Genomic DNA, 12,511 nt, shown 5'->3' with positions numbered 1-12,511 from the left:
TTACCTTTTCAGAGTTATTGATGAAACGCATGTCTCACTTTTGCTGACACAGGATTCTCTGCATATGTTGTTTCAGGTCGATCGCCTAGAAGTTGTCAACAAGCAGTTTGTGCGGGTGATTTTCACTCCAGGAACTACAACTGATGCTGTAAGTCTAAACTAACCTACACTTTTTTTGCCGGGGTACATTGAAAAATCTTTTTTTGTTGAAGGATTCTGATAAAAGCACGTAGATCTGCAACATTACTCCTACCTTCACTCCTCAACAGATGCTGCTTTACCTGCTGAGCATTACCAGTATTTCATGTTTTTATTTTAGTATTGAAAATGAGTCCAGTCAGTAGAGGGCACTCGTGTCCCAACATTCAGTGTACTCTGCGGCAAGCCTAGTGAATACACGTTGAAACTGTATTAATCTGAGTTAAAAGCTCATGTTTACAGCTCTTAGTTGCTGTGGAATTTTGTTATAAGATGCAGAAAAATAGGGCAGTTCTTTAGCAGAATACATTAGGTGAAGATTCATGTAAACTTGAAACGTTTCTGAAGCATCGTTAAGTGTGAGTATATATTAAAGCAGTCGATATTTTTTAAAAGTGCACACTTAGGCCACAACTGTTGTTCTTCTGGAAGTCCACAGTACATATCTGATTGTTTTCTCCTTTTAATCCCCCTCTAAAGCCAACTATTTGCTATACGTATTCCAAATTAAGGAACAGGGGAACCATACTAAGTTTTAAAACTGCTTTCTTATTTGATGGGTTAATTAGTTTGTGTCAAAGTGAGGAACACTACCCCTAGAGGACCACATTTAGCACTTGCTGTACAGCATTGCCCCGTCACAGAGCTTAACTCCAAGTTATTTTCATTTTGTAGTTTCTCTGAGATGACCATTTTGTTCTTGATTGTTGGCAGCTGTGTACTGCTGTATCAGAGCCACATTGATGCCATCTAAACATGTTTCACATAGAACAATACAGTTGAATCCAAATGATGATATATAACATTTCCGTCCATCTATATTTATCTGTGCTTTCTATCATCCCCGTAGAGGATTCACACTGTGTCACCTGTCAGTGCAAGATGGCCTCTGAAAGCCATTTGCACATGTGCAGAAAACCAGTGATGTAATTTACAGGAGACATACGCAGTCTCTCCCTGTCCTAACAGTTCAGATTATTTGTATTCACTCCTCAAATTGGTGCTTCACAAGGCTGTGTTCTTAGCCCCTTGCTATTCTCCTTATACACCTATGATTGTGTGGCCAAATTCCATTCCAGCTCGAATTCAGGTTTGCTGACAACACCACTGTAATGGATCGGATCTCAAACAATGACGAGACAGTACAGGAATGAGATAGAGGGCCCGATTTTACCATTGCGTCGAAAACTTGGTAAAGTTGGGCGTGAGGCCATTACTGCGATCCATGTCCACGCAGATGCTCACTTTACCAATGCTCAAAAATGGCCGCAATCTGATTCGTGGGCGAAACAGGCACAGCAGCGATTTAAATGCATTTGCATGTAAATTGAATTAAAGGCTGTCTGCCCAACTTTACTAGCATTTCCCACTTTACCATTGCATTCACCTGTCCAGATTCGGCACAGAACAGACCTGCTCGGCAAAGGTCTGTTTTGGGCACTCCAGCTTCTGAAGAGATACGTTTGGAGCTTCCAACGGCTCTCTGACTTTGTTCAGTGGTGGAGGGGGTGGAGTGGGGAGGCAGATCAGATCATTCTCTGGTGGGGAGGGAGGGTGATCATTCACTCTTTGTTGGGGGGGAAGGAGGTGGGCCAGATGTACCTTTGGTTGTTTGGGGGGGAGGGGGCGGGGGTAGGCCCTAGCGCTGAAGGAGGCCAGATCGTTGTCTGAGACAGGGAAGGAAGTCCTGTCATTCTGAGGAGTGGGGGTGGGGGGGGAGACGCCAATTCAGTCTCTGGTTTGGGGAGGACGGAGGCAGGTAAGGTATATCTCTGAGGGTGGGGGGGCGGGAAGGTGGAGGGAAGGGAGGCCAGGTGCCAGATGGATCTCTGGTTGGGAGGGGAAGCGGGGGGAGGTCACTGCTGCCACTCTGTGGGTGATTGGTGTGGGGAAGGGGGCAGGGGATCGTGATCAGTCTGAGTAGTCGGGGGGGGGGGGCGGTGTGGTGAGTGGGTAAGGGGAACAGTTATGTTGTGGGGGTGGAATGGTATCTGTGGGGCCCATCATTTCTGCTTTTTGCTCGTGTGCTGCTTTATCCGCTTTCTGTGGCCTGGGAGCAATGTGACAGCGGCGCTGGTACATGATTGGCAGCGAACGGAGCTGATAATTTATTTAAGATTCAATTTATGCAAACTTAATTAGTGCTTCAGGGAATTTCAAAAAGATCTCTTAATGCAGAGTTAGATATTTAATGTTGTTGAAGTAAAACTTTATTAAATTACCCAGTTTGTTTCTTGACCTTATAGTCCAAAAGTCGGACACAGATTACAGGATTGCTTATTAATTTGGTATTCTATCCCCTATGCACCTAGAGCTACGTGTGGTTTAACATTGGAAGTGTCGATACATTTGAGCGCAATTTAGAAAATGTGCAACAAGAGATAGGAATTGAACCAGCAAATCGAGTAGCTGTGGTCTACAACACTGAGAGTGATGGGTAAGTAGGAACCAAATGTGTGTGTGTGTGCGTGCATATGACCATTTTAAAATAAGAATAAGGACTTGTGTTCAAGTGTTTGTACAGTTGTATGTCTAGTGACTTGAAGGGCGGGATTTTCCGGCCACATTTGCCCCGAAACTGGAAAGTCCCACCCTGAGATCACCAGACCTTTTTATGGTCTGCCTCTTGCCTGCTATGATTGCAGTGGAGGCAGAATGGGAAAATTTGCCCCAATATCTCTGAGTTGGACATGACGTCTGGTAAGTGGCACACTTCCAGAAGTGTGTTAACCAGAGTTTCAGGGTAAGTACATTCCTCATGGAGTGAAAGGCAAGGCTGGCAGAAGTAGGGAACCCTGGATGACTTGGGTTATTGAGGCCCTGGTCAAGAAGAAGAAAGAGACACGTGACGTGCATAGGCAGTTGGGGCCAGGTGAATCCCTTGGAGAGTATAGGGAGTGTAGGAGTAGAGTTAAGAGAGAAATCAGGAGGGCAAAAAAGGTGACACGAGATTGTTTTGGCAGATAAGGCAAAGGAGAATTCAAAGAGCTTCTACAAATACGTAAAGGGCAAAAGAGTAACAAGGGAGGGAGTAGAGCCTCTTAAGGATCAACAAAGTCATCTATGTGCAGATCCACAAGAGATGAGTGAGATCCTAAATGAATAGCATGGTTGTTAGGGAACTTGGGGAGATAAATAGTGATGTCTTGAGGAGTGTACATATTACAGAGAAGGAGGTGCTGGGTGTCTTAAAGTGCATCGAGGTAGATAAATCCCTAGGACCTGATGAAGTGTATCCCAGGACATTGTGGGAGGCTAGGGAGGAAATTGTGGGTCCCCTAGCCGAGATATTTGAATCATCGATAGTCACGGTTGAGGTGCCTGAAGATTGGAGAGTGGCAAATGTTGCACCTTTGTTTAAAAAGGGCTGCAGGGAAAAGCCTGGGAACTATAGGCCAGTAAGACTCACATCTGTAGTAGGTAAATTGTTGGAAGGTATTTTGAGAGACAGGAACTACAGGCATTTAGAGACGCAAGGACTGATTATAGACAGTCAGCATGGTTTTGTGAGTGGAAAATCATGTTTCACAAATTTGATTGCGTTTTCTGAAAGGGTAACTAAGAAGGTAGATGAGGGCAGTGCAGTTAATGTTGTCTACGTGGACTTTAGCAAGGCTTTTGACATGATACCGCATGGTAGGTTGTTGCATAAGGTTAAATCTCACCGGATCCAGGGGGAGGTATCTAAATGGATACAAAATTGGCTTCTTAACAGAAGTCACAGGGTGGTTGTAGGGGATTGTTTTTCAAACTGGAGACCTGTGACCAGTGGTGTGCCTCAGGGATCAGGGCTGGGTCCACTGTTCTGTCATTTACATTAATGATTTGGACAAGAATATAGGAGGCATGGTTAGTAAGTTTGCAGATGACACTAAGATTGGTGGCATAGTGCACAGTGGAGAAAGTTATTTCCACTTGCAACAGGATCTTGATCAATTGGGCCAGTGGGCTGACAAATGGCCGATGGAGTTTAATTTAGACAAATGCGAGGTGATGCATTTTGGTAGATTGAACCAGGGCAGGAATGGCTCAGTTAATAACAAAGAACAACCCAGCACGGGAAACAGGCCCTTCAGCCCAACGAGCCTGCGCCACCACATCACCTACACCTATTCTACCCTGCGTGTCTACGAATGGAACCCCTAACTTAGCCAGATTCAGGGGAGAATAGTGTCAATTTGGTAAAACCAATCAGCCTAAGAGCACATCTTTGGGGTGTGGGAGGAAACCGGAGCGCCCGGAGGAAACCCACGCAACCACAGGGAGAATGCGCAAACTCCCACAGACACAGGCCCAAATCCATGTATCTGCACAGCTAGCAGTGCTAGTCACCGAGCTGTTGCGGCGCCCGTCTACCGGTCCAGGATCAAGCACACACACCGACACGAAGTACTAGGCCACTCCTGGAACCTCCAAGAGCAGCCCACGCACGACCCACCGTGTGCGTGCCCCTCGTTTGACACGAGATGGACCTCCACCTGCGGAATAAAAAGACAAAAACGTTAATCTTACAAGTCTGCTTTTCCGGTGTCTCCCGAGGTTCTAACCTTATTTAATAGCCCCTACCATAACCCTCCATCCTCGTTTCACTCGTGTCTATCTAACTGAACCTTAAACGAGTCCAATGTTCCTGCCTCCACCACCCTACTCGGTAGCGCGTTCCATACCCCCACAACTGTCTGCGTAAAGAACCTTCCTGTCACATCCAAATTATACCTCTCCCCCCTCACCCTTAAATCATGACCTCTCGTATTTGTACCCAGTCTAGGGAGCAGTCTCTCACTATTGACTCTATCTATTCCCTTCAGTATCTTATATACCTCTATCATGTACCCCCTCAATCTCCGTCTGGTAGGGCACTGGGGAGAGTTATAGAACAAAGAGATGTAGGTGTACGTGTTCATAGCTCCTTGAAAGTGGAGTCACAGGTGGGCAGAGCCGTGAAGAAGGCATTCGTCATACTTGGTTTCATCGGTCAGAACATTGAATACAGGAGTTGGGACATCTTGTTGAAGTTGTACAAGACATGGGTAAGGCCACACTGGGCATACTGTGTGCAATTCTGGTCCCCCAATTATAGAAAGGATATTATTAAACTGGAAAGAGTGCAGAAAAGATTACTAGGATGCTACCAGGACATGATGGATTGAATTATAATGAGAGGCTGGATAGACAGGGACTTTTTTCTCTGAAGCATAGGAGGCTGAGGAGGTGATCTTATAGAGGTCTTTAAAATAATGAGGGACACAGATCAGCTACATATTCAATATCTTTTCCCAAAGGTAGGGGAGTCTAAAACTAGAAGGCATAGGTTTAAGGTGAGAGGGGAGAGATATAAAAATGTCCAGAGGGGCAATTTTTTCATACAGAAGGTGGTGAGTATCTGGAACAAACTGCCAGAGGTAGTAGTAGAGGCAGGTACAATTTTGTCTTTTAAAAAGCATTTAGGTAGTTACATGGGTACAATGGGTATAGAGGGAAATGGGCCAAATGCAGGCAATTGGGATTAGCTTTGGGATTTAAAAAAAAGTGCGCCATGGACAAGTTGGGCCAAAGTTTCCATGCTGTAAACCTCTATGACACCTCTCAACCTCTATCTTGCATTCAGGCTTCAAGGACATATTTCATCTTTCCCCTAGACACTCTACAACCATTTCATCTAAACAGATAGATCAGACTTTTCATTTAATTTTATTCTCGCATTTATCTCTGATTTAATTTGACCCCTAGGCTTTAAGTCTTTCTATCTTCCCCCAGGCCTCCCTACTTCCTCAGCTATTATAGAAAGGATATTATTAAACTAGAAAGAGTGCAGAAAAGATTTACTACTTTGTTTCTTTATTGGCGTAATGCTCATGATTCCTCTCTGTATATATCTCAATAATATTTCCAACGCCATCTTCATCTTCTGATTATATCAATTTTCTTGGCTACCTCTTAATTTTCAGTTCTGTGGAAGGGTTTGCTCTTGTAATGTAAATGTGTCCGTTTTCTTCAGAGATGCTGATTGCCCTGCTTTGTGTTTCCAGCACATTCTGATTTTGTTGGTTCATTGATAGGTTTGTATGGTAACAGGAGTCGCTGCAGTCTTTTTATCTTAATTCCTTTGTTTGTTCAAACTTTTTTTTTTGCCTGCAGTTCGTTCATGCTAAGTATGTTCCCCACACTGTTACTCATCGGCTTTTTGGTCTATACACTACGGCGAGGGTCTATGGCAGCAGGCCGTGGGGGGCGGAGTGGTGGTCTCTTCAGTGTGGGAGAAACGACAGCAAAAATATTGAAAGATGAGATTGATATCAAATTCAAGGATGTTGCAGGATGTGAAGAAGCTAAATTAGAAATCATGGAATTTGTCAACTTTCTGAAAAACCCTAGGCAGTATCAGGATTTGGGGGCCAAGATCCCAAAGGTATGGAAACTATATTTCACGCAAAACTTTGTTGATAATCTGAAGTTTGATTTATGTTTGAAGCAACAGAAGAAAGCATGGCATCTTAATTACAAGAATTTTCCAACTATGGTGCCTTAGCATGTGGAATATCTCAAAACCAAAATTTACACCGTGCCTTTGAAAATATTTCATTGTGCATCAAATTTCTTACTTTCCTATTCCTATTTGATAGTTGACTTCGGCAGTAACTGCCTTGAAGGACATTACAGTCAGAGTAGGATAAGAATATTGTAACATTAGAGGTGAACAATGCGACATTTCAGAAGGCTTCATTGGATGTGAAGCACTTTGAGATGTCCAAGGTCATGAGAAGTGCTATATAAAATATTTGTTCCTTGTTTCACTTTCTTAAGTTTGCTGGTACTTTCTTTGAAAGGTCATTGCTATGTAGCACATTAACTCATCAAAGAAAAACAGTTTAATTAATGATGTGGTGCTTTTATTTGTAAGTTACTGAAATAGTGCAATGCACAAGTGTAAAATATACAGCATTTTAAACTAAGGAAGTTAGGATAAATGGATTATTTGCACACTCAGTTTATGTTGCAGCATTTGCAAATTTATTTTAAAAATAATGTCCTTATTTATAAATGAGCTTATTTTAATTCTATGTATATTAGAAATCTGTTCTATTGCAGTTTCTAAATGTATCCGATACCTATAATAATAATAATTTCTCATTGGTTACAGGGTGCTGTCCTTTCTGGACCACCAGGAACTGGAAAAACCCTATTGGCTAAAGCAACAGCTGGGGAAGCAAATGTTCCTTTTATAACTGTTAATGGATCTGAGTTCCTGGAGATGTTTGTTGGTGTTGGTCCAGCCAGGGTAAGAAAGGAATCTATTATATGTCATCTGAAATGAGTTGCATTGTTTCAGCACTGTTTAGCCCCACTGTCTTTCATACACAAGTGCTTATGTTTGTGTTTTGCAGTTTAAACTTGTCTGTGGGTTTTTGTATTCATTTGTAATGCCTGTTTGCTTTTATCTCAGTAGGTGTGGATTGTATTAATATTTTTATTTTAACATGACGTGTTATGAAACTGAGAGTTGGAGATTTTGTCAATTGTTGAGTGATGATTCCTATTTCAGGTGAGGGACATGTTTGCGATGGCACGGAAAAATGCTCCATGTATTCTCTTCATTGATGAGATTGATGCTGTTGGAAGGAAACGGGGCAGAGGAAACTTTGGTGGACAAAGCGAACAAGAGAATACTTTAAATCAGCTACTGGTTGAAATGGATGGTACGTGACAAGGGTAAAAGTTTCCATGATTGGTATTTGAGTAGTGTGAAAGTCCGTCTAACATTGACTAAGAATTTAATAATATGACATCTATGTGTTCAGGATTTGGTGTAGAGCATATTGTCACAGCATTAATGTAATGCTTTTCTGTCCACTTGAATACACCCAGACTTAGTTCTCGGGTACATTGAAGACTTGTAGCCAGTTTTTAGTGATATAAGTTGTCCACTGAGTTAGCCCATTATATTCACAATTAGAATCAGAGAATGCAGCATCACACACGTAAAGCATTGAAAACTCGCTATAGGCTAGAATAAGTTGTGGGGTGTGGAATCTCAAACTCCATATGACCAAAGTCCACTGTCCCTATGATTATCTACAATCTCTATTGCTGCAATTTGCCTAGTTTCAGTCCACTACATTATGCCTATCAATCCATCAATCATGGGCCTTTTAAAAAAAATGTAAGATCAATTACCTAAATGAATAAAGCAATATATAAAAAAATTTATGATTTTCACCATAGAACATAATATTCAAGAAAACTATACAAATTCTAGAATACTATCCTTGGCTCAGTGAGAACACTTTCTTTGGATTCCAAAAGCTTTGAGTCCTGCTCCAGAAACTGAAGCATATAATGTAGTTGACACTTCAGTTATTATTATCAGAGATGCTGGCCTGGGTTTTCATCATTGAGACAGGTTGTAGGAGTCGGGAAAATTCCCAGCTCAGCCCACCTGTCCCAGGGGAAAGAGCCCACAAGGAAGGGATCTTCATTGCTGGGGACAGGTGTGGCCTTTAGTTGGTCCATCTGACCCAGAAAAATGTTTGGAGGCAGCCACAGGTGCCAAGGTGGACTGTTCAAATGCCAGCTTAGGTGCAGTGGGGAATCTGGCCCAGTTAAAATAAGCCTCTGAGCCTTCACCCCTCACACACTATGCATGCCCTCTGTCAGCCCACACTTGTCCCTATGCTAAGCTGTAGCACTTTTATGCCCATTGACCTATCATAAACTGTATAGACTAATAATCCTGTAGCGACAATAGGATGTGTTTCTTAAAAAGTAATTCATTACTTTTTACTGGGAGAGAGTCGGGTGAAAGGAAAAGTATCAGGGAGAAGGAGGTTCCGAGGGACACTTGTGGGTTGAACTGTGTCTGTTTCAATGCTAGGAGTGTGACAGGGAAAACGGATGAGCTTAGGGCCTTGATGTGTGTGAGGCAGTTAGATGTGGTAGCTGTAACAGAGACGTGGTTAAGGGAAGGGCAGGACTGGCAGCTGAATGTTCCTGGGTACAAGTGTTTTAGGTGTGACAGAGGAGGGTTGAAGAGAGGTGGAGGGGTGGCACTGTTGGTAAAGGAAAACATCACAGTAGTGCAGAGGGAGGACAATATGGAAGAGATAGGGATTGAGTCGCTGTGGGTGGAGTTGAGGAATAAAAAGGGAGAGAGTACATTGCTAGGGGTGTACTATAGGCCACCCAACAGCCCGAAGTCAGTGGAGGAAGGTATTTGCAGGGGCATTTTGGATAGGTGCAGGAAGAATAGGGTGGTTGTAGTGGGTGACTTTAATCTTCCTGGAGTGAATTGGAGGGGGCCTAGAGCTGGGGGTACAGAGGGAGAGGAGTTTGTGAAATGTGTTTTGGAAGGGTCTCTAGAGCAGTATGTAACTAGTCCGACTAGGGGAGAGGCTATACTGGATTTAGTGTTGGGTAATGAGCCGGGGCAGGTGGGAGAGGTAGCGGTAGGCGAACATGTGGCTAATAGTGACCACAAGTCCGCCTACTTTAGAATAAAAATGGAAAGGGACGAGTGCCGGCCGAATGGGAGTGTGCTGAACTGGGGAAAGGCGAGCTGTAGCAGGATTAGGAGGGAGCTGCAGGACACTGATTGGGAAGGACTGTTAGCTGGCAAGTCCACGGTTGGCAAGTGGGAGGCTTTTAAAGGCAAAATGAAATGGTTGCAGGGGAGGTATGTTCCGGTTAAGAGGAAGGATGGGAAAGGTAGGATTAGAGAGCCGTGGATTACAGGGGGTATCGAAGACTTGGTCAGGAAGAAGAGGGAGGTGTATGTTAGGTCGAAACGACTGGGTACGGAGAGTGCGCTGGAGGAATATAGAGAGAGTAGGAGGGAGCTAAAAAGGCGAATTAGAAGGGAGAAGAGAGGGCATGAAATGGCTTTGGCTGGTAGGATTAAGGAGAATCCAAAGGCATTTTATTCCTATATTAGGAGCAAGAGAGTAGTTAGAGGGAAAATTGGTCCTCTTAGGGACAAAAGCGGGGAGTTATGTATTGAGTCGGAGGGAATGGGGGAGCTCCTGAATGAATACTTTGCGTCCGTATTCACAAAGGAGAGGGGTTCAGAATCGTGCGGTCTGTTAGAGGGAGCTGAGGATCAGCTGCAGGAAATATCTATTACGAGGGAGGAAGTGCTAGGGCTTTTAGGTAGCGTAAGGACGGATAAAGCTCCGGGGCCTGATGGTATTTATCCCAGGCTGCTTAGGGAGGTGAAAGATGAAATTGCTGGGCCTCTGGCGCAAATCTTTGTCTCTTCTTTGGACACAGGTGAGGTCCCAGAAGACTGGAGGGTGGCAAATGTGGTACCGCTGTTCAAAAAAGGTAGTAGGGATAACCCTGGGAATTATAGGCCGGTGAGTTTGACATCGGTGGTAGGGAAATTAATGGAAAAAGTACTTAGGGGTAGGATGTATGAGCATTTGGAGCGTTGCGGTCTGATTGGGGATACGCAACATGGCTTTGTTAGAGGGAGGTCTTGCCTTACGAATCTGGTGGAATTCTTTGAGGAGGTGACAAAAACGGTTGACAATGGGCAAGCCGTTGATGTCATCTATATGGATTTCAGTAAGGCGTTTGACAAAGTCCCTCATGGTAGGCTGGTAGAAAAGGTTAAGGCGCATGGGATACGGGGTCAGGTAGCTAGGTGGATTGAGAACTGGCTGGGCAATAGGAGACAGAGGGTAGTTGTGGAGGGGACTTTGTCCAGCTGGAGGCCAGTGACCAGTGGTGTGCCGCAGGGCTCGGTACTGGGACCTCTCTTTGTAGTCTACATAAATGACTTGGAAGAGAGCGTAGGTGGTGTGATCAGCAAGTTTGCTGATGACACCAAGATGGCAGGGTTGGCGGGTACTGAAGTGGATTGTCAGGTGATACAACAGGATATAGATAGGTTGGTGCATTGGGCAGATAGGTGGCAGATGGAATTTAATCCTGACAAATGCGAGGTGATGCATTTTGGAAGGAATAATGTAGAGAGGAGCTATGTGATTAAAGGTAGGCAAATTAGGAGTATAGAAACACAGAGGGACCTGGGAGTGCAGGTTCACAAATCCATGAAGGTTGTGACACAAGTGGAGAATGTTGTCAGGAAGGCTTATGGAATGCTAGCCTTTATAGGAAGAGGTATAGAGTTTAAAAGCTGCCGTCTAATGCTTCAGTTGTATAGAACGTTGGTTAGACCGCATTTGGAGTACTGCGTCCAGTTCTGGTCACCTTACTACCAGAAGGACGTGGAGGCTCTGGAAAGGGTGCAGAGGAGGTTTACCAGGATGTTGCCTGGCATGGAGGGGTTGGGTTACGAGGAAAGGTTGGAGAAACTGGGACTGTTCTCCTTGGAAAGACGGAGATTGAGGGGGGACATGATAGAGGTATGTAAGATACTGAAGGGAATAGACAGGGTCAATAGTGAGAGACTGCTCCCTAGATTGGTTACGAATACAAGAGGACATGATTTAAGGGTGAGGGGGGAGAGGTATAATTTGGATATGAGAGGAAGGTTCTTTACGCAGAGAGTAGTGGGGGTATGGAACACGCTACCGAGTGGGGTGGTGGAGGTGGGCACGTTGGACTCGTTTACGGTTCAGTTAGATAGGCACATGAGTGGAACAAGGATGGAGGGTTATGGTAGGGGTTATTGAATAAGGGTTAGAACCTCGGGAGACACCGGAAAGGCAGGCTTGTGATTAACGTTTTTGTCTTTTCACTCCGCAGGTGGAGGTCCACCTCGTTGTCAAACGAGGGGCATGCACACGGTGGGTCGTGTGTGGGCTGCTCCTGGAGGTTCCGGGAGTGGCCTAGTACTTCGTGTCGGTGTGTGTGCTTGATCCTGGACCGGTAGACAGGTGCCGCAACAGCTCGGTGACTAGCACTGCTAGCTGTGCAGATACATGGATTTGGGCCTGTGTCTGTGGGAGTTTGTGCATTCTCCCTGTGGTTGCGTGGGTTTCCTCTGGGCACTCCGGTTTCCTCCCACACCCCAAAGATGTGCTCTTAGGCTGATTGGTTTTACCAAATTGACACTATTCTCCCCTGAATCTGGCTAAGTCAGGGGTTCTAATTGTAGATACGCAGGGTAGAATAGGTGTAGGGTGATGCGGCGGCGCAGGCTTGTTGGGCCGAAGGGCCTGTTTCCCGTGCTGGGTTGTTCTTTGTATTACTTTGTGGTATGTTTTTTAAAAAAGTATTTTTACTACAGCGCAATAAAAGTGCCAATCATCCAGACCCTTTAAAGTTTCAATAGCTAAAACTGCAAGTGCTGTTAAATTTTTGTAAACAAACATTGTGAATTGATGGCAGAGGTAAGAAAGCAGAGTTGTCA

At 44.4% G+C, this 12,511-nt stretch overlaps 1 protein-coding gene across 2 annotated transcripts in view; it reads left to right on the top strand.

Moving 5' to 3' along the window:
• The window catches only part of LOC145341855 (mitochondrial inner membrane m-AAA protease component AFG3L2-like), a 51,560-nt gene that overhangs the window by 12,393 nt on the left and 26,656 nt on the right, over window positions 1–12,511 (top strand). For both annotated transcript variants that reach the window (XM_080186850.1, XM_080186851.1), the window contains exons 6-10: window positions 77–148; window positions 2,511–2,635; window positions 6,337–6,607; window positions 7,340–7,477; window positions 7,742–7,895. In XM_080186850.1, coding sequence (XP_080042976.1) covers window positions 77–148; window positions 2,511–2,635; window positions 6,337–6,607; window positions 7,340–7,477; window positions 7,742–7,895 — 760 coding nt within the window. The remainder of the gene's footprint in view (window positions 1–76; window positions 149–2,510; window positions 2,636–6,336; window positions 6,608–7,339; window positions 7,478–7,741; window positions 7,896–12,511) is intronic.

Source organism: Carcharhinus amblyrhynchos, chromosome 4, assembly GCF_965287045.1.
Source record: "Carcharhinus amblyrhynchos chromosome 4, sCarAmb.v2.hapA, whole genome shotgun sequence".
NCBI lineage: Eukaryota > Metazoa > Chordata > Chondrichthyes > Carcharhiniformes > Carcharhinidae > Carcharhinus > Carcharhinus amblyrhynchos.
This window is presented reverse-complemented; position numbering and strand designations above follow the sequence as displayed.